Source organism: Gavia stellata, chromosome 1, assembly GCF_030936135.1.
Source record: "Gavia stellata isolate bGavSte3 chromosome 1, bGavSte3.hap2, whole genome shotgun sequence".
In the NCBI taxonomy this organism is placed as follows: Eukaryota; Metazoa; Chordata; class Aves; order Gaviiformes; family Gaviidae; genus Gavia; species Gavia stellata.
The window spans coordinates 26,292,247-26,314,825 of NC_082594.1; the positions used below are offsets into that span (position 1 = coordinate 26,292,247).

Here is a 22,579-nt window from a genome sequence, read left to right on the forward strand (position 1 = left end):
ATTATTTATATATGATATTTATATGCTTTTATAAATATAATATTTATATAATATATTGCACATTACATGCTTATTACAGAATGTTATAACATAGAAACAGTTCATAATACTTCCATGCTGATCTTGCTCAACATGTTCTTCTGAATGCATTTAGTTGTAAACAGCATGCCTTAATATAAAAAAATTATTTATTAAGCAAATAGATAGTTTACTTTGAAATACTAAGTTTTCAGCTGTAGCAAAAGGCCTATTTTTTTTTAACAAAAAATGTTACATTGATTGTGTGAGTAGCAATATTGAAAAGCTGCCACATTTAGTAACTATCGCATAGGAATGACACATAATCAAACTTTTAAGAGGGCAAGAGAGGAAAATATACTGGCAGTAGAACTATGCGATTTGCCTCTTCCCCATTAAGTCTTCCCAAATTCATCCATAAGGTATCTTGAAATTTTAGATTATATTTAGTAGAAACAGTAGAATTCAATATTTGCATTCCCAGGTTTTATCTGTAATAAAGCATACTAATTTTGAGTCTTGCAGTTGCTGAACAGGCCTTTTACCTACTATGTCAACACTTTCACCTGCTAGAGGTTGCAGAAAGAAAAAGGAAATGAGAGCAGCATCCTTGCTCACACTGTGCTTTTTCTGCTACCCATCAGCAGCAAGGCAGCAAAGAAGAGAGAGAAGCATGTCTCAGCTGGGATCCTGAGGTGCTGATAAACACAGAATAGAGGGGCAAGGAAGGTAATGTGGGAGGAAGAGATGCATCTGATAGCAGTGTTTGGTGCTGTTTATAAAGGGATGTTTCAACAAAGCCCTGTCCTAATAGCCCTGTCAAGTCTGCGCCGCTCCTCTTAACCCTCCCACACACATTTCAAAACAAGTTATCAGATTATTCCATATGTTGCTCCATCTGAGTTTGCTCTTGATCAGTGCTGCAGTATCAATCTTTTTGTCATGTACAAAGGTTGGAGTAAAAATGCATTCATGCACACACATACAGACACACACAAAATACTCTTGAAAATTCAAATTTGCTTAAGCCAATTATATAGTACAAGATAATGTTTTATGTATGAGTGGCAAAGTGGGGTGAATGGTAAATCAAAAACCAGCACTCTTGCTGCCAAAGGAAAGAGGAGAGCTGCTGCTGTTTAAGTAGTGGTCCTGATCAAGCACAGCTTCTTTTACTGGAGAAGACAGTGCTGGAGTAATTCTCAGCTCTCTCTGTTCCCTCTCCCATTCCTGTAGGAGCAACAACTATCCTTTATACCTTCTTTATAGATCCTGTATATATTTTTACCATATATAGAATATGTTAAATCTAAGGCTCTATTTTTCTGTTTTATGCTCTCACACTGCTTGCCCCTGATCTCCAAGTTGCATCCCTTCAGTGACCAGTAACTAACCATTTGCAATTTGAGCTTATATGCTTGAGATACCCTCTGCTATCCTCCTGTGGTTGTATTTGCCCAAGTCCCCAGTACAGTATACGTATACTGAATTTCTTTTCTCTTTCTGTAGGTCAATGTTAGTAATAAAGGAGCATCATATATCAGAATTTGTAGCTTCTCTTTCCATTCTGTTCTAATAATCTTTTGGGCAGGAGACTAGCATTTCCAGTTTATGATAACTTTTTTTAGGCTTTGGTGGCAGAATGTCCCTTTAATTCTTGTTTTTCTCAAAAAAATGTGGGACAGTATTATATGTATTATTCATGACTTATTTGTGCCTGACTTTCAAATAGTGACCTCTGATAAATTCTTGAGGAGTAGTAAACACTGAAAACTAGGAGGTAGATTAATACCAAAATTTGTTTATAAAACTGGTTTTATTTTCGCTTAAGCAGTTTAGAAAGTTGGAAATTGCATGATAATGTAATGTACAAATTTTGTGTTGAAACACTTTGACATATTTAAAATGGCAAAGTTATGAAAAACTATATAGAGGTAAAACATTCTGAGCTTTGGGATCTGACAAAGCTTAGAGGCGTGAAGAATTTACCAGGTAGGAAGTGTTTTCATGTGGTAAAACATCGACATATAGTACATGCAGAATGCAGATATCTTTGGAAATCAATGAAATCATTAAATTATTTCTGTCTCTGCAGAAAGCGCATAGAGATTTATCTGTACAGTTAAAAATGCCCTCTGGGAAGAAATACATCATCACCTTCCTCAGGACAAAACTGTAGTCTGTAGCAGTCACTTCCTGATAAGTGAGGTGTAGCCAGCCATATCAGCAGAGAGCCAGCTCTCAAGTTCTAATTATAAAAGTCATTCTTTGGGTTTTTCTACTTCAGTAAGTAGTGTAGCACAACTGGAACACATTTCTGGATTAAAACATTCGGTGCTGAGGGTTGAATACCCACAGTGTGTATATTTTGGGGTTTTTACTTCAGATTGGTTGTAGTCTGATCCTTTGGGCTGAAGGACTACCAGCAGTTGGAGGACATTTGAGTTTCAGCCAAAAGGAGGTCTCTTTGGTTCTGAACAGCTTTGCTGTATGAACAGAGCAGTAAGTGGGGTCACTGGGAGTCTCCCTACAACATGGACTCCTAACCCAAATGCAAATCACAGAATCCCAGAATGGTTGAGGTTGTTGGAAGTGACCTCATGAGGTCATCTGGTCCAACCCTCCTGCTTAAGCAGGGCCACCTACAGCCAGTTGCCCAGGACTGTGTCCAGACAGCTTTTAACTATCTCTGACGATGGAGACTCTACCATCTTGCTGGGCACCCTCACAGTGAAAAAGTGTTTCCTGATGTTCAGAGGGAACCTCCTGTGTTTCAGTTTGTGTCCGTTGCCTCTGGTCCTGTCACTGGGCACCGCTGGGAAGAGCCTGACTCCATCTTCTTTGCACCTTCCCTTCAGATATTTATACACATTGATGAGATCCCCCCTGAGGCTTCTATTCTGCAGGCTGAACAGTCCCAGCTCTCTCAGCCTTTCCTCATAGGGGAGATGCTCCAGTCACTTCATGAGTTTAGTGGCCTTTCATTGGACTCTCTCCAGTAAGTCCATGGCTCTCTTGTACTGGGGAGCCCAGAACTCCAGGTGCGGCCTCACCAGTGCTGAATAGAGGCGAAGGATCACCTCCCTCCACCTGCTGGCAACAATCCCCCCAACACAGCTAAAGACAGCATTATCCTTCTTTGCCAAATTCACTTACTTTTGCCCTTCTCTATTATGGTACCTGCATGTCATACATTTTCAGTATGGCCTTGCTGCCCCCCTTCTGCTTGACATGACCAAGCATGGGACAGGGCTGACTGACAGATCTACTCCAAGGGTTCTCCAGCAGCTGCATTCAGGTACACAGTCTATTCAGTCTACATCAATCTTACGACCCACATACAAATGGATGCTTGTCACAAGACCTAATAATGCCATGTGTCAGTCACTTGAGCAGATGCACTTTCCCATCATTTGGCTGTAAGCAAGAGAATTTTGTCAGGGTTTCCAGCAGCCTTGAGAGCTCTGCAAAAGCTGGATGGGGTTTATTGGTTTACGTAGTTGGTAGGAACCTGTAATTTGTTTGGAAAGAGCAGCTGATAGCCTGTAAGTTGCCTATTTTGATTCTTCAACCTGGATAACGAAAACCCTAGTGATAGTACTTTCAATAGTTCCATGATATAGGATTTCTTACTGTGTGGGGGGAAGGAGGGAAAGATTTGGTAGGACCAAAGGGATAATGAGAATTGTGATGGCTATATGCAGTGAAAACAAGCAAAATGATTCACAATTAACATCAGCAACAAATTATTTTAAAATGAGTAAAGATTTTAGAAATAGAACGTATTATATATATATATTGCATTAATTAAATGGTGATCATTTCTAGCAAATTTGCTTTACTTGTATCAGTACAGCACCGTGTGTTACTACTAGTTGTCTTTTTGCCACTGTCAAATGATTGTCACATGCAAAAGTAGTTATTTGCCAAGTAAATCTGACAACGCTTTGCAAAAAGGCAGAAATCTCTCTTCTTGTGCTCGATTGATATGTCAGTGTTGCCAGAAAACCTAGTTCTAGATCAAATATGAATCATGGTATGTTTAAGAACAATCAAAATTTTAATTCTTCCTTTGTGAAAGATTTGAGTTTGAAAATAATTAATTTGAAATATGGCATTTCTAATTTTACTTGGATTTTTTTTTTCAGTGCAAGTAGCTTGTTTATATATACTCCTGACTGTTAATGAAGCATGGGTTTTAATGCTGTTTAAAAATAACTATTCCTTTAATCAAAATGGTATAGGATTCAATATTCTAATTTGAGTTTCTATAAACCAAAATACAAGACATTTAATTTGTTCTTTATTTTTAATGCATTGTATTTTAACATATTTATAGCTGTTTAATGTGACACATTTCTTCCAGATAGTTACTTCTGAAACTTGTTGACGCTGATGCTGAAAGTAAAGAGAAATAATACTATGTAAAATACCAAATGTTCTATTGACATGTTGATGTGGAGTAAAGTATACTTTATAAAATTGTTCAGTACCATTAAATTACTGGAAAATTAAAGCAAAGTTTAGCAGTTTCTATATTCCTTCTCAAGTCCAATGTATTTTCTGCACATTTTGTGGCAAGGATTTTGTCTAAAATATTTACTTTGTAAAAATTGTGTATTCTTTTTTTTCAGAGCACATTTAAATTTAAATCCGAGAGTGACATTCATCTGGCTGAGCACCATAAACAAGTGCTATATGATGGGAAACTTGCAAGTAGCATTGCTTTTACTTATAATGCAAAGGCTACTGATGCTCAGCTATGCCTTGAATCCTCACCAAAGGAAAATCCTTCAATTTTTGTACATTCCCCTCATGCTCTTATGCTTCAGGTTTGTGCTACTAAATTGATGTTCTGTGATTACTGTTAGCTCAACATCATTTGGATAATAAGAGGATTTTTATGCAGAGATTGTTATTTTGTATTATTTCAGCTCTTAATATACCTATCACTTGAACTGTTCTTTCTTTGCTCACTTTCTAGAGAAAAAATGATTATTTCTTCAGTAAGAATTATATACTTCATACCATAAGGCACAGTTTGCCACGATACTGAAGTTTTTCTGGTTAATGTTTCCCTTTAAGTATAGTGGTTATAATTGAAACATAAGTAACAAAACTAAGTTAAAACAAGTCTGATTTAGTTTGCACTCAATTCAGTGTTAAAGTATTCCCAAGTTATATTTGTAACTGTCCTTTAAAACTGCGATTAACTGAGTTTTTTCTTTTATTTATTTATTTTATTATTTTAGGATGTGAAAGCTATCGTAACCCACTCCATTCACAGTGCAATTCATTCCATCGGAGGGATTCAAGTTCTTTTTCCTCTCTTTGCCCAGTTAGACAATCGACAGCTGCACGACAGTCAGGTGGAAACAACAGTTTGGTAAGCTTCGTTCAAGCAAGATAAAAACTAAATTAAGCTAAGAATATTTCTGGTTTTGTGGTGGGAATGTTTGATTTGTTTTCTTTTGTAAATGCTGTGACTTACATTCTACCCTTGTTTCTTTGAAAATAATACTACTTTTTTAAAAACTCGTTTACTGTAGAGGTGTGTAAATTTTATTAATCTGATGAGATTCCAGATGGAACTGGCATAAAATTGATTGGATTAAATAATGAATTCAAATCACTCTAGAGTCTTAAAGGGTAGTTTTGTGACAGTTCTTGCAGCTTCTAAAAGAAACCAGTGTGCTTTTACTTGACAGTGCAATGTTGTTTACTTTCTCAAAGTCTGTGTTATTTGAATTAATATTTAATAACATTCAGAATTAACAAGAGATATCTCCTTCCATATTCATACATGGTCAGAAAGTCATGGAGCTATGATCAGTTACTTTGTGGCCATATTACAATTGCAACAGTGACTGGGGAGACACCAAGAGAGTTTTGAACAGGGACACATGAAGCCTCTGCTCTGACACTGTGGAAGCAACCCCTAGGTTGAAAAGCCTGCACAGAAGTTAGATGAATGCTTCCACGTGTAGCCTGCAAAGGACTGCTTAGGAGTCTGTCAGTACCCACACTGACTTGTTCAAAGCTAGCTCAACTGTAGGGTTTTTTGCAAAGATCTCTTGCCACCTGCTTGTCAAGGCAGACTCCTATTCTAGTGGCAGCACAGGATGTCTAAACTTGTCAGAACAAAGTGTGTGGCCTAAACATTTGGAGGTAACAAAACTGAAAAGGTAATGCTGAAGAACTGGTATGGTGTTTCCCTTTAGGATGGTATGTATTAATTAATATGTATTAATCTTACTAATATATAATAGTCATGTATTAATATATAATATGTATTAATCTTATTAATGCTTATAAATACTTAAGGGGTGGGTGCCAGGAGGAAGGGGCCAGTCTTTTTTCAGTGGTGCCCAGTGACAGGACAAGAGGTAACGGGCACAAACTTGGTCACAGGAAGTTCCATCTCAACATGAGGAAGAACTTCTTTCCTTTGAGGGTGGCAGGGCACTGGAACAAGCTGCCCAGAGAGGTTGTGGAGTCTCCTTCTCTGGAGATACTCAAAACTCACCTGGACGCGTTCCTGTGCAATCTGCTCTAGGTGAACCTGCTCTGGCGGGTGTGTTGGACTAGATGATCTCCAGAGGTCCCTTCCAACCCCAATCATTCTGTGATTCTCTGATTCTGTAATCAAAACCTGCTAGAAAACAGTGTTTAGGGGCAGCATAAGCTGACTCTTCTGTTTGAATAAATTTATAAAATAGGTGCATAATTCAGAGTACATGACTTATTTTCCTGCTTAGAATACTCTGCTATTAATTATTCTGGATATTTCCCATTGCATTAGATAGTTTAGTAATAAATCAGTTAACTGAAAAATAATTAAATTATACTAAAATTGATGACAGTTTTGAAAAATTTAACTGAACTTGATACATTGGTATAATTTCTCACGAAAGATCACTTCTCTCAATCTAATTTAAGAAATTAGTCACTTCAGTGAAGTTTTGTTAGTCATCTGTTTTCTCCTTTGGTAGCTCAAATATATGTAGCTAAGATGGCTGCTGATTTTTATTTGTTTCTGTAGTGTGAAAAGTTAATGTATTTAATAAGACTATTTAGTTCAATGTTAGAAGTAAAACTACAGTCTTAAAAATAATGAATTCTACTTCCAAGCAGTATAGTGGTGCAAATTATTTCATTCAGTGTTACAGACAGAAAAGCTGGTTGTCTGTTGGATCATGTGGAATATTTACTTTTTTGTAGTCTGTTTTCCAGTATGTACTTTGCATTGAAGTATTGTGTAGTGAGAGGAATAGAAAAAACAATGCTTGGTTTGAAATAAATTTGGAAAAAAAATTCCCTGTATGTTTTTATTTACTGGCACAGCAGTAGGCAAAAATGCATTATTCCAATTTAAGGAAGATTATGTGTGTATGTGCCCATGCATATGGATAAAATATATGTTAAATTCATTAATGAGCTGAGTCTGTAATAAATGATAAGGCAGTAACTAGGTCTGTTTAAAAATGGAAAGCTAATATAATGTAAGTTTTCCAAGTTGAGATAAAGGCTAATTCTTCCCAAGCATGTGGTCTTTCTAGTGAGTGAGAACATTCATAAAGTTCAGTTTAAAATGTGCAGAACATTTCTGGAGTTAGTTGAACTGTAAGTAGGAAAAAAAAGTTGTTCTTGAAGTTCTTCAGTAAATCAGTGCACTTCTTCTCTAATTAGATTATATTCTAAAAAGAGATCTGTAATTCATTATTCTGTATGTTTGTACAAATGCATAATACAACAAGATGTGATCCTAACTCAAGAACATAATCAAAAGATTTTTAAGCAAATGGCTGCTTGATGAGATGTAACTTAAATGTTGAATTACCATGGTTTTGGTGTGTACGCATTATTTTCTTATATTTAATTTAATAGGATGTAGACTATGAGAAAAATAACAGTTTAAGTGAAAAAGGAAGCAGGCAAATAAAGGAATAAAAGATTTCTGGGGGCAAAGAAAGGAGATATTGAGGAAAGGGGGCTAAACATGAAAAACAGGGCTACACTTAAGATTCATTTGTGGAGTGGAATAAGGGAAGAAGTATACCTACTGAGTCCTTTCCTTCTTCCCCCTTGTTTTTTAGACTATTTTGTCTTTATTTGTTCCTTTCCAAAATGCAGTTGTCGAACTGTATCTGATACTTGTTTATACCCTTCTTCCCTACGAAAACGTATCTACAAAAACAACAGAGGGCTGCACCACTTCTTTCTGAAAAGTGGTTGGCATTCAGCCATTACAATCTGTGTATTTTTATATTTTTATAAGCAGATAATCTTTATGCCGCTTTGCCAAAAAAAAAAAAAAAAAAAAAAACAGTCCAGATGATGCCTGATGACAGTAGACCATTACGTTCGTAAAGGCTTACTATGGCTGTAGAATTTATTCCTTTCTGGTGGCCAAGTGTGGGGGACTCAGAAGTTGTGCCTTGAATAGCTGTGCTGCCTTTGGTCTTAATGTGTTCCTGGGAGGTGGGAAGTATAAATAGCTTGATACCCCAGTGTAAGTGTCCTAGGTTACCAGACTACTTTTCTGAATCCTTCTTACCTCATTCTCTCCTGCACATATCAAAATCTGTTTAATAAGTTCACAGTTCTCAATTATTTGTTTAATTATTTTTTTAACAATAGAAGGGGTTTGTTAACAGGACTATGAGGGAGTACCTTGCTTTTTAATCATCTTGATCCAGTTACAATTTCAATTTTTCTAAATTAATAGATTAATTGTAAATAAAATTTTAAATTATGGAGGGTAATATAAATATAGCAACTTTGTGGTTTAATGGTATTCTTTGTAAATGTTCTTTATTCCTGTAATATGTATATCCCTGTGTGCCTTATCTACATCTTCCGTGAGACCAAGTATTGAAATAACCTACAATTCTGCTTTTGAAGTGCTGTATAGATACTTATGCTCTCATACACTGAAATGAAAAGAATGGAAACTGAATTCATATCTTAAGTATGTTTTCTTAGATTAAGTGATGCACTTGCTGTTCAGGAGAGTGGTCCCTCAACTTGAATGCCAAGACTGCTACTTTTCATCCAGCTTTTCAGTACTCTGCTTAGAACAGGAAATTTAGCAGTTTAGGTCAATAAGGTGTTTATGTAATAAAAAGAAATATAGAGTGCTTTTTTCTGTTATGATACTGTTCTTGTTACCTTTGATTATACTATATGGGTAATATGATAGGAAGGACTTGCTTTGTTCACTTGTGGTCTCTCGAGTATGGTTTTGAATTCATTTGGGTCTGCTGAGCACTGACACACAGACTGATTCTGACAAGGTATTGGGTGCACAGTCTTTGGCACTGACCCAATTCCGTCACAGAATAGATAACAAGTGTTAATTCAGATGAGATTGTTGCTTTGGGCTGTACCATATTGGGAAAATATTTGAAAGTAGAAGGAGCTGTAGCTGTTTGCTTAAATAGATGAAGTCATGCCAAGAATGCTTTTTTATATTTATTCTAGAAGTTACTAACTGGATTTGCTAGATCGCATACACTATACAATAAAAATTAAAAATACTTTTACTGTTTATCATGCTAAATAAATGCAGTGCCTAGGCCCACCTTAACTTTCTTAAATGTGATCTATATACCCACCTAAAATGTGTAGCAAAGTAAATGTAGGCATCTTTTCTGTCAATTTTATTACTGACATTATTTTCACGGTTTAATATAGGTAGCCCTGTTACAGGATATATTTCCCACCTATTGTGAGTAAGTCAGTGAAATGGAAACATTAGTGAGGGGGGCAACAATAGTATTTCAACTCCTGTTCTTCATCTTTTCCTGTAAATGTTTTGTGCGTTTTGCTTTCATCAATTAATATCTTGTACTAACTTTTAAAAAATATTTTTTATATTCAGATGATGACTTTTTGGGTTCTTGTCTGTAACTAGCAGTGTTGCTGCATCTACTTTTTGATAGATTAATAGTTTGATAGGAAATAGGCAGTTTTCCTATCAGTTTCCACAGATAGGAAATAGCACAGCTTGAGAGGAAATACAGTGTGATGACTTGATTTTTTTATTAGCTTAATATGAAAAATCTGTGAGTTCCCAATAATTCTTAATAATGTCATTAGTTTACTTGAATTTATCTTTAAGATCGTGGTAGCAAATGAGATGAGTGCCAAGTAGTATCCTACCTACCTAATCTGTCCTCTCCTACTGTCTTTCAAGAATTTTCTTGTTTACCACAGCTGGCCCAGGTATTTAAACTTGAGAGTTGATTTGAAAGTCATCCTTTCTGAGGTCGTTGCGTTTACGTTTGTGCCTCTGATGGAGAGTCAAGGTCTCAGTCCATCGCTGTCTCCACTCTACAATTTAGAGTTTGCAGAGTCACGTGCTGATAACCCTCTCTTCATGTGTTTCGAAGGGAAGAAGGCTGAATATCGCACCTGAAATTTCACATCTCTATTATAACCTAGCTGTGCTCAGATGAAATCAGTTGTACTGGAATCTTCCCAAACTGTGATAGCAGGAATGTGACTTGCCAAATCAGACTGCCTGGACAATAGTTTATAATGAAAATACAGTCACTGTATCATGTGGTAGAAATCCTTTGTAAACTCCCAAACTGTAGTACCTTTGCGTACTCCAGAAGATCCAGGAACTATTAAGGGTGGCTAATTTATGACCGGAGTCTGTATTCCAAAATGTTATGCCTGTAAGCCTCTCTAGTTCTCCCACACAACACCTATTCATCTGACTTGTGTTTCATGGCATCAGTTTGGATGAAACATGTTTAGTAGTCTTCTCTTATTGTCCTCATCATATGTTACAAGAAAAAGAAGTGGAAAAAGGAAAAAAATGAAAGACGTAATTTTCCCTTTTTCTCCAACAAGCTTACAGAAGCAAAAAAGGTAGTTAAACTGGAAGCTATGGAAGCACTTTCAAGAGCTGCTGTAGCTGTAGCTCATGGGAACTTCCTCTCCATCCCCACCATCTGTCCGCACCTCTTCTGCTCTGAGTTTATCTCACCTCCAGTCTGGTTAGGGGGACCCTTCTTGGCTTTGCAGCACCCAGGCTTTAGTGGCCGTGACTACATAAATATGAATGAATGAATATGAGTGATTAGTAACGTAGCAGCAGAGCAATTGACTGCATTAAAATATGCACAAGTGTTTGATTTCATGCGTTAGCAGTGAATATACCTTGATGAACATCCCTTTTTCTATTCCCAACCTGTATTATCAGTGCAGTCAAAACAGCTTCTGAAATCCATGCTTACCCTTTGTGCTTTGATTTTCTTCCTGAAGGAATGAAGTAAGGAAGTGGAGATCATCTCACATCTTCTGTGCATCAAAATATATTGCTAATGCTTCTCCCTGAGGATTTCTAAATCCATGCTATGAAACATATAGTAAATATTCTGATGAAGTAGCAAATTACTTAATGAATCAGCCAAACTCATTTAAAACTGATTGCTAACAATGAGATGTAATAGGCAGCCAGCAGATGAAGAGGAGGAAGAAAAAAAAAAAAAAAAGAAAAATAATAATAATAATAATATCATCGTCATTGTTGTTGTGTTTTGAATTGAGGTTAAGGAGCAAGTACCTTAGGAATTTTTTTTGTTTAAAAACAAAACATTAATTGTTGGTATATGATTTTCCTTAATACCACTTTAACTGTTTATGCTAAGATTAGTTTTCAAAAGTTATCATATTAACAGCCTGTGATGGAGTTAGTCATTCGATCTTTTTGTCTTATTTTGGAGAAGCTGGAAATACAAATGGAATTAGTTTATAAAGGATCCTTCCCAAAGATTACTAGACAGAACAAATACCTGCATCATTCTCTTTTACATAGCCCCTTCAAATTAAATCATCTGTTATTAATCAACATACTTAGATATTTATAGCTACATGCCTACTTTAATTAAAGGTGCCTTTTGTAAAGCACAATCCAGATAACTTTGTAATACACAATCCAAGATGAAACTTAAAGTAATTAAGGTAGATTTTGCCGAGAAAATTATCCTGGGAAAGAGTAGACTAGAGAAATTGATCTATGTAGTGATTTTTTAAAAAAATAATAACTAGAACAACAACAATAAAAAAAAACCCAAGACAAGCTTCACTTTTATTCTAGTGGTGCCAATTCCTGACTTCTAGGGTTTTCTATATTCCTCCAAAGCCTTTGCCATCTGAATTTATTTGAATATATGACTGATGTTCCTAATAGGATGCTTCATTTTTAAGTGAAGTCATAGAAACTCATTTCATAAGAATATTTTATCTAAACTGTCCTGTATTTTAGCTCCACAAAACAGTAATAATTGTTTGCTTAATGGGAACTACCAGTCAATTTAGAATTTGACAAAAGCAGCTCTTTCTTGTTCAATGATTGTCATAGCATAAAGACTTCATAACTCTGGGCTTCTTTTACCGTGTAATATGAAAAGTTCTTTAAAATTCCCATAGATATAAATGGGCATTGAAAATGAAATATTTATTTATGTGTGTAATTATTCTTATTTTTAATGAAGAAGGAAGTGTCATGTTTTCGAATTTTGAAGACTGTTATCTACAGAAGCCGTAGTTTTTGTGAATATCTGTAGTATATTTTTTTATTTAAGGACTAACATTGCATAACTATTGACTGAAGATTGTGATGCTGAAACATTGTAATGTTGAAACATAATGATGAACTATTGAAACATAATAGTTATTTATATTATATCTATATATTTAGATGAATGAAAGAACCTAGGTGTTATTTGTAACTTCACAGTGCACATCATAATAATAACTGTCTGAATTATGAAGGTAGGGACTTCACAAATATAATAAATGTGTATAGACATGAAAGCACCCTTAAGAACATCTTCCAGTCAGTGTATGCTGTGTATGCTGTGAACACCAATTCTGTGCTTCTGTTTTATTTATCAAAAAAAATTTTTTTTTTAAGTCTTCACAAGGGACATGTATGTTTGAGGGGGAAATCAGGCAATGTTGTAACAGTGTAATTGATTTTCAGGTTTTTATGTAACGGTATTCCAGAGACTTACTATCTCTACAATATGCTAATTGTAGAATAAGCAGTATCATCACCATTGGAAATACAGCATCTTCATGTTTTGGTCTACAACCTTTGCTTCTGCTTCTTAGTAATAGAAAACAGCTGGAAAAATTTTGTCCTGAAATTAATTATATTTTCAGTAGAAATCATAATTCTGTCTGATCTAGTGTTGATGGACATATATACTTTCATTGTGTATCTGTATCTCAGCTGTACTGCAGACAAACTGATCTGTTCTAGGCAGGACGTGGTATAGAGGAGACGTAGGAATGGGCTGAAGTATCCTTTATATTTGCCTTTGTATCTAGGGGAGTTGAAAATAGGCAAGAATGGAGAGAAATTTTGTATGGCAGTGCACAGAATTTTGCAAGTTTAATGTGAGCCCTGCAGCAATCCGATGCATTTTAGTTACTGGTAAGTTTGTTAAATTCTGTTTGAAAACTTGTTCATCTTAGAAGACAGTCTTCTAATCAGTATTATTTCCCCTCTGTCAACAGCAGCCTTTTTAAAAGCATCATTTTGGCAACCTGGTTCTGCTGATAAAAAATTTTATATTTAAAATCTCGAGGTTTAATTTATTTCTATCTGCCAAGATGACTACATAAACTGACTATCTTTAGAAATATGTTAAAAGTTCTGGACACAATCCTCTAAATTAGGCAGTCAGTTCTCTGGAAGACTAAATTCTTAGAATGAAATATTGAGGAGAAAAGATCCATTATGTCAGTATGGATTTTTATATATATTTATATAGACACACACACTTAAATGTTTGCTTGAAGTCAGTCTGAACATGAGGGGAAAGAGAAGTTTTGAAGAGGTTGGGAAAGCTTATCTGAGAATTGTTAACTGTTGGGTCTTTTCAGGCAGATCGAATGCTCTCTAGCATAAAGTATGTATGATAGAGAACATAATATGTAAAAACAGTGTTTTGTGCAACAGCTGTTATTTAGTGCAGTTTCATTCCCTCCTTCCTCCTCCAAAAAAGAAGTTTCACCTGAAACAAGTGTAAGCAAGATTTCTGAAAAAAAATCAGACTAAGCATGTAATCTGCCTGTCTCTGATCAACATCTCCAGGTAGTAAGAGCTTCAGTACTGTTAAGTGCAGTGAGAATTTTAAAACACTTCCATGTTGATTTTACAGTTCTTCTATCAGTTATTACAGAACTTTTAATTACTTCATTTCATGCATAATTATGTGGACAAACTGCTAGTTACATTTAATTATAGTGATAATTTTCATCAATACTGCGGTCCTATACAGTACTCACCTCAAACTTCATTGTGTCTCTATGTGACTGCCAGGTGGTTCTCCTTAACTGCTTCTTTTTTCTGGTACGTGGAATTTTTTATGTGCTTGAAGGTGTAAAGTGTAATGATGGATTCATGGGTGCTATCCTGAGATTTGAATTACTATATATTACAGTCAACTCTATTATTTATAGTGGCAATCTTGGATAATGCAGAAGGGTTAGAAGCTAGAGTTACTGCTTGCAGAGCTGAGCTGAGTCTGCAGAGCTGGCTTGTGGAGTCTTTATGTGTCTGGTTCAATAGATGTTAAAAGCCGTTTTGGACATAGGAAAAGGCATAGCTCATTCACAAAAGTATTGGCTGAATTAATAGGTTTTCCTGGAACTAGAAACATTGGCATCATTTTGCAGTGACAGCTAAGGTAGCTCTTTGCAGAGCTAATGTGGGCAGGCAGGATTAATCAGTTCAGGCATACCCCACATAAAGATGGTTAATATCTAAAAAGTGATATTTGGGCCCTATCTGCATATGAATTAATAAACTTTGTTGATTCAGTCTTTCTTGCATAAAACCAGCTTGTGTGTTTCTATGTCTCTGGCCACTGATTATTTCTGAGTTGATTGGTGTCGTTTACGTGTACTTGAAAAGAAGAAAAGAGAGAAAAATCTTTATTGTTAGCTTGTCAGTGTGTCTTATAATTTGTATTCACAGACCTGTCAGAATTTCTAACAAATGTGTAGATATTGTATTAATATGAGATAAGAATAACTCCAACCCATGAGCCTACATCTGAGTTTCATAAAATGGACAAACTGCAGTACAAAGAACAGGGCTTTTGGTAAATCACTTATAGAAGTGGAAGCAGAACCTTCTAAACTTAAGTCTGGTGCCATGTTCATGGTACAACAATCTTTTGAATCCATTTTAAGAATGTTTTTTGACTTTTCAATATAGTATTAATAGTATTTATTATTGTAATTTAGGTCCTAATCCTGCAAAGATGTATGCTGTTTCTTAACTTTATGCATAATGGGTTGTTCTCCTAAGTCATAAGCTTACTCATAAAGGATGATAGTAAGCACCATCTATATGGAATTTTCTTTGACCTTTTCAATTTTTTTTAAAAAAAAGTTTCTACATATAAATCTTCAACCCTTTACATGAGCTTCTTATGGATTGTCGTGTAGTAAAAATGATGAATATCTTATTTTAGATGACAAATACAATAGAAACTTTCAGTTGGGGTAAGAAAAAATTGATGCATATAACCTGGTTTGAAATGGATGTGACAGCTTGACAGACTGTTTTGATAAAAGCTTTGGAGTACTGTGAATGGATATTATCTGTGTTCTTTTACTGCTGACACGCTGTGGAGCATTCTGTATGTGATTTTAGACTGATTATTGTGACCATTCAACAATGAAGCAAGACAAGGCACTATTTCATGTTCACAACATGTACTTTGCCTACACTGTGTACTTTTCGCATGGCAGCCTTGCTCGCCAAATAGAATAAATCTTGGTTTCCTCAGCACATTGATTATTTTTGGTGCTGGCATGGATTAACCAATCTCAACATTTATTTCACAGTAAAAGATTGTATTTGGAGAGCAAGTGAACCTTTAGCTGACTACATACTGTAAGTAAAATTGAAATTTATAAAATGCAGGTTGAACATTTCCATTAATTCACTTTTTCATAGCTGCAGAAGCCACAGTTTTCACCTTTGCCTGTGCCCACCACCTGTGTGAAAACCTTCATGCTTGCAGATATTTGTCAGTACAGCTAGGAATTTTATACCTATTTTATTTTTAGAAAAGGAATAATGACTTTATATATGCAGTACAATGCATTCCATCATCTACCTTTTTGATATATTTGAAAAATAATTTTAAATATATCCTTTCTGTCATAATTTTTTTTTTCTTTCTCCCTTTCCTCTGGGTTTTTCAGCAATAGATGAGTGTATTTTTGTTTCCCTCTCACCACCCAAGAGTCAATTGTGATTTTTCTCCCATGGTGAATCGATCTGTCGTATGTTTCCACTGTTGGTTTTCATAACACAGTCTCACTTTCTTGCCAAGTCTGTCCCCTGAAGTCTTTCATATCTCTTCTGTTTCTAAACAGTAACCTTTTCTGAACACTTTTTATTCCCCTCCCTGTGCTTTCTGAACACCTCACATACAGATACTGCTGCGATGGGCGGCTGGGTGATTTGCTTGTGGCCTCTGGAGTCTCTCTGTGATATAGTAGCTGGATGAAAGTGATTCTCAGCCTTTATTTTGTCAGGCCTAGATATTATTCTCATATTTGGTCTGGAGAAAGTATGAAGGAAGCTCTTCACCCTGATGTTGTTCCACTGTGGTTTGTGGTGGGCATTGTTGCCTGCATGCATGTTCAGCCATTTTATGCCTCATTTCCATGGTAGTAGTGACTCTAGGGACTGGAGGTGTGGAATAATGATCTATCTAGTGGCTGCAGATTTTGCAGTTTAGTGTAGTTAGTCTGGATGGTAAAACGGTTGACACGGCCCCTGCCTGCATTATTCTAGCACTGTCAGCTGGATCCCACTCATCATCTGCCTCTTCCAACTGAAAAACCTTTGGCTAGAACTGGAAGTTGCAGGACTGGGTACTTAAAACTTGGAATACTCCTGGTCAAATCAGAAGCACTGACAATGATTTTGCACTTCTATTTGAATATGAACTCCCACTCCTACCATTGTAATATGTGATCATTGGAGAAATTTGTCAAAAAAAAGTAAGATTTGTATCCTCTCAAGGAATTGTTCACCACTTTAAGCCTGTTTCTGTTCACTTAATAGCTGCTGAATATTGAGAATATAACAGACTGATTTTTCTACATTTGTAATCTGAAAAAATGCTTGTTCTTTACATGCAGTGCTACCCTATTGGCTTTCTTGGTTGAGCTTCTTAAGAGTTCAGTAGCCATGCAAGAACAAATGCTTGGTGGAAAAGGCTTTCTAGTCATTGGCTACCTCCTTGAAAAGGTATGTTTTGAGGGTTTTTTTATCTTTCTTCTCAGTATTTCTACTGTCATTGTGTCATTTTCAATCACTTAGCTCAAAGGACTGGTGGAATAAAATACATTTGTGGTATAAGATTTTGTTTTTATTTGTAATACTGATAAGTTGACTACAGGAGTCTTTTCATCTTCCTTGTCCTCTTATATGCTAATATTCAAAGATCAATTTTCTGGAGCTGATCCTGTTTGTCTAATTTATGCTTTTACTTTAGATCTATTTGTGAATCACTTTAATGTATTTTAATTTGTGTTTCGCCACTCTGTCCCACAAACTCTCATTTAGGAAAGTTACCTTGTTCCCAGTTTGTACAGGCGTATCACAGACATGCCATAATTTAGGTTTAAATTTCTTTTTTCTGTGTGTTAATAAAAATTAAGTTAATCCTCTGTGGCTCAGTTCTGAAATTGTTGAAATAGTTTTGCATTTTGAAGAAGAAAAAGTGTAAAATAATTTCATTTCTGAAAGAAACAGTTGCAAGGGGCATTCCCTTTACTTGTTTGTTTTCAGACATGATGAGCACTTATCACAAAACTGAGGTTCAGTTCAGGTGCTTGTCTGAGGAACATTAGCTGATTCCTGGCCCAAAGCCCTCACGTTACTGTGATTTAATAATCTGAAAACAAATTAATGTACTAAGGTAGTAATACTCTTACGGTTGAATCTCATGGCTCTGACATTCTTGAATGTCTGCTACTGTATTTTTCATTAGCATGACATCAGTGTACCAATCATTTGAGAAGAGGTTATGACCAGAGCTTTGTGTTGTCCAATGGTGAAATTAAATAACGATAATCTCACCTTTAAAAATATACTGAATTTTCAAGAAGAATGATAAATAATTTCTCTCATTCTGCTCTCTGTTATTTTCAGCTAGGGAAATACATTCTTATAGTAGAAAGACTTTACCTTCACTGAAGTAATACCTAAAAGCAGATTATTTTCTATGTTTTCTGTACTAAACAAATGTGATTTAGAATGTTGAAGAACTAGTCTAAGGTGTTTTGTTTTTTTTTTTCCAGTGGTAGGTTTTCTTGTGACATAACCAGAATGAATTTACAAAGCTGTTAGCTTCATTTCTGTAAGTTATATACAGGCAGGCTAGTGAGCCCTCATGGAGTCCCTTTCTCTTGAATAGAGCACTATGGTTTACGCACATTGAATACATTGATTTAGAATGTTGTACATGAAATGAAAAAAAAGTTTGTGTACTATTCTAATTAACACCTGCTACAATCAGTAAACTCAGGGTATGTGAATATTTAAAGGATTTTGATTGATTTCTGTCACAACATAATTTTTACAGCATATGCCATTTTCTGGGTTTTTTAATGAGATATTCTCCTTAGCTACAGTTTTTCAAAAGGATGTATTTTATTTTTTCAGTATATGCTTACAGTCGGTTGGCACACATGGCAGGAAAAAATTCTTTTGATTCCTTGCCAGGCTCAATTTTATTATTTGTAAATTATCTGTTGTTCATTTGTATGTGATCAAATACTTCAGAGAGGACTGAAAGCTTTTTTTTTCTGACTTGAACTTCAAAATAATATTTTTGCTCATATTAGTTGAAATTTATTGTGAATTGTGATGAACAAGACAAAGGAAACTCAGCATCCAGGCTGAACTTCTATTACTGACAAATGGGCTTCACTTCTAAAAATAACAAATCTGCGTGTTCCCAGACTGTACTTACAACTTTAAAAGTAATTGGAACATTTTTTAGGGAAGGCAAGGGGAAGGATGTTTAGTGGTTTTTCCTATTAGTTCCTTTTGTTAACTTAATGTATAAAGAAGCTTGTCAAAGTCCATATGCCATGTTATTGCATAGGAGCAGCTCTCAACAGTGATTTTATAGCATATGCTGTGAAACTGAAGGACTCCCTTGAAATTTGAACCCTTGAGCCCAAATCCTTCAAATACCTACTTATGTTTAAGAAACAAAAGCAAGTCTACCAGTAATGTGTGTTTACATACTGAGAAACCCAATTTCAGTAAGACACATAATTAACTGAAGAAGAGTTAAGGACTTCAGACCAAGTCCTCAAGGCACTGTGCTTTAAAATGTAGAATCCTGACTGGATTGTAATAAAACAAAAAAGCAAAAAAAAAAATAAAGAAAAAGGATTTAACCTCAGTTATTGATGAATATTTTTAACCTCTTAAAAGTAGCCATTAGAAAGACCGTGAATATTATTAGAAAGTATAAGTTGCTGATATTTTTTCTTACTTTCCTTTCATATTCAATGACATAAAAACATACAAGGTTGTGTGTATTTGGTAAAGATGAGTCTGGTGAAAATACCACTTCATATTTCTGCAGTAAGTATATTAAGGAAGAAAGTTTTTCTTTCTTTGTTCTTTCTGATTATTTTTCCTCAGTCATCTAGAGTTCATATAACCAGAGCAGTTCTGGAACAATTTTTGTCATTTGCAAAATATTTGGATGGATTGTCTCATGGAGCACCTCTGCTGAAGCAATTATGTGATCACATCCTTTTTAATCCTGCTATCTGGATACATACCCCTGCAAAGGTAATTGTACACTTGAATGATGTTGTAACTCTCCTACAAGCAGTCTTTTATACCATGGTACTTAGGTTTTTAAATTTTTAGTTTTAAAACATGGTAATAACAAAGATCATTAAGTCTATACCCTGCTTAACTATATTCTCCAATGTCTTTTATAAGGTTTCTAAAGCAGTTACATACTTGCCTAAGATTCTGGCTAATTCTGTGAAAAGACTGTTTCTAGAAACCCAGTTCCCTTTTTCAGTGGCTGCGTTACATTGTTTTCCTAAAGATTAAGCATAAAAATGTGTACTTTAATTGTAAGCAAAAGGTAATATATTTTTGTTTACACATTCTCATAAACTTTCATTTTAATTTATGTATTTTGGTTTCGTAAAGACTATAAAAAGTTATTGTTCAACTCTGGTGATAATTAATTAGTTGTTTTCCTAAATAATCACAGTGGAGGAATGTGTACCAAAGTGAAAAGTGGCATGGCCCTAAAATCTGGTAATATATACTTTCAGTATAAAAAGCCAAAATAGAAAACAAACCAGTACATTTATCATGACATAAATCATAGAATCATAGAAAATTTAGATTGGAAGGGACCTCTGGAGGTCTTTTCAGGTGTCAGTCCAGTCCCTGCCCTAAGTAAAGTTGTTTGTAATTATTTTTTATTTTTTTATATATATCCAAAGTAAATCCTAAAAAACCTACAAATTCGGGTTATTAATATATCTTACATTTATGTGGATAACTATTTCATTCTTCAGGTGCAGTTGTCTTTGTATACCTACTTGTCAGCTGAATTTATTGGAACTGCTACGATCTATAACACTATACGCAGAGTAGGAACAGTATTGCAGTTGATGCACACACTGAAATACTACTATTGGGTGGTTAATCCTGCTGATAGCAGTGGCATTACTCCTAAAGGATTAGGTAAGTACAATGCATAAGAAAGAAAATGTAAGCATTTCTTGTATAGGAAGATTTATGATGTAAATGTGTGAAAACTCCTTGAATCGGTAGACAAGGAGGTAGGTAAAGGGCAATAATCAGTACCAGGAGTCAACAGCAGATGGACTATGCAAGTACTTTTGGTGTATCATACACCTCTGATGATAATTCCTTATGTTTGTACGTATTCCCAGAAGATTCCAGCTCTGGTCTTCACTCCCGTGGCATGTACTTATGTGGGCATTCTTTAGAAAACAAATTGAAATCACTGATTTTTGTTCTTCTGTACCAGAGAGGAAATACTAAATGTATCTTATATGCTAAAGAAAGCTTTGTGGGGTTTGAATGATGGGTAGTGTTAAGTGACCTTGAAAACAGAGTGGAAACTTCTAGTTCTCACTGCTGAGATCTCTGAAGCTGTATTTCCCATTTAATATTTTTTCTCTGCCCCTATAAAACAGAGATTCATTTAACTTCGCTTATAGTCATGTGCTTAGCTTAGCTCAGGAAGCATTGAATGACAGCAACAAGAAAATACAACAATACATACAGGCTAAACGCCGCATGTAACAGTTGTGTATTAACCAGAGCAACAAATCTTTCTAATCCTATACACTCCAGTTGTAATGTCATTACATTTGGCTGACTACTTGTGTAAAGCAGAGAGGATTTGGCTGGAAGTCTCTTAAAAATTAATTGATATAGGAGAACTTAATTAATTATCTTTATTCTGTAACTATTACTGTCATGCTGAGAAATTGAATAATTGGGGGATGATTTAGTGCTGTCACATATCCAAATATTAAAGAATGTGACATATATAATATATAAGTTATTGGATAATCCTTCAATTGTGAGTGAGCTGTATGCATAGGTTTTTTTCTTCAATATTTTTTTTAATAAATAAAAATGGAAGGAACAATTCTTATCCTAGATCAGGTATCCTAATAGGTAGTTGTAACTTGTTGAGGCTCATAGAAAAAGCTGCTGTGGGAGCTGGGACCTCATTTATAGTTCTGTCATGGTACAGTATTAGATGAATGATATTCTTCATAAAATTATTAAAATTTCCTTTAAAAATACCTAACAAAAGTACACTGTGTTTCTGTTCTCTGTTCATTTGAATGAAAAGTTTGTAATATCAGATTATTAAAATTAACTGTGGTGGTTACTTAATTAGCTTGAAGTTTTTGTCAGTGATGAAATATATTTTCCACTTACACTGATTCTGGATTCCCTCTGCCAAAATGGAGTTAAGTTCGTTTTTGGTACCTACAATGAAGGTGACTCCATCTGAGCTAGATGTCTGCTGGTTATAGACAGTGGAATGCAGGAGTCAGTTGCCTGAATATGGGTTTCTACAACAATTTTAGACTCTGTGGGACATCCCACCTGCCTTTCATAACAATGCAGGTGTCCTGTGCATTCTGCATCAAATCTTGTTCTGTGTAGATATTTTGGATACCTTATGGCATGTCAAATCACACTGATAATTATGTTTAGAAGCTGTGTCCTACCCCTAGTCGACAGAGCCTTGAGAACTCTTTAATATGAAAGGCAGTTGCTTTCTAGACTCCATTGGCTATATTGATTAGCTCTCCATTGACTTCAGTGGAAGGTTAGAAGTTGGTCTCATGTGTTGGCAACTACACTGTAGATGTCTGAAATTAGGGTGAGCTGAATCCTACCGTGGGGCTGACTTTATCCAGCTTCATGCTTTCAGAGCTTTACTCTCTTGAGGGTTACACTGTC

General features: G+C 35.3%; 1 protein-coding gene across 4 annotated transcripts in view; it reads left to right on the top strand.

The window, feature by feature from the left end:
* NBEA (neurobeachin) overlaps positions 1–22,579 on the top strand; it is a 516,023-nt gene that overhangs the window by 130,876 nt on the left and 362,568 nt on the right. For all 4 annotated transcript variants that reach the window (XM_059826681.1, XM_059826675.1, XM_059826690.1 and 1 more), the window contains exons 9-13: positions 4,653–4,850; positions 5,271–5,404; positions 17,212–17,320; positions 19,736–19,888; positions 20,641–20,809. In XM_059826681.1, the coding sequence (XP_059682664.1) occupies positions 4,653–4,850; positions 5,271–5,404; positions 17,212–17,320; positions 19,736–19,888; positions 20,641–20,809 (763 nt within the window). The remainder of the gene's footprint in view (positions 1–4,652; positions 4,851–5,270; positions 5,405–17,211; positions 17,321–19,735; positions 19,889–20,640; positions 20,810–22,579) is intronic.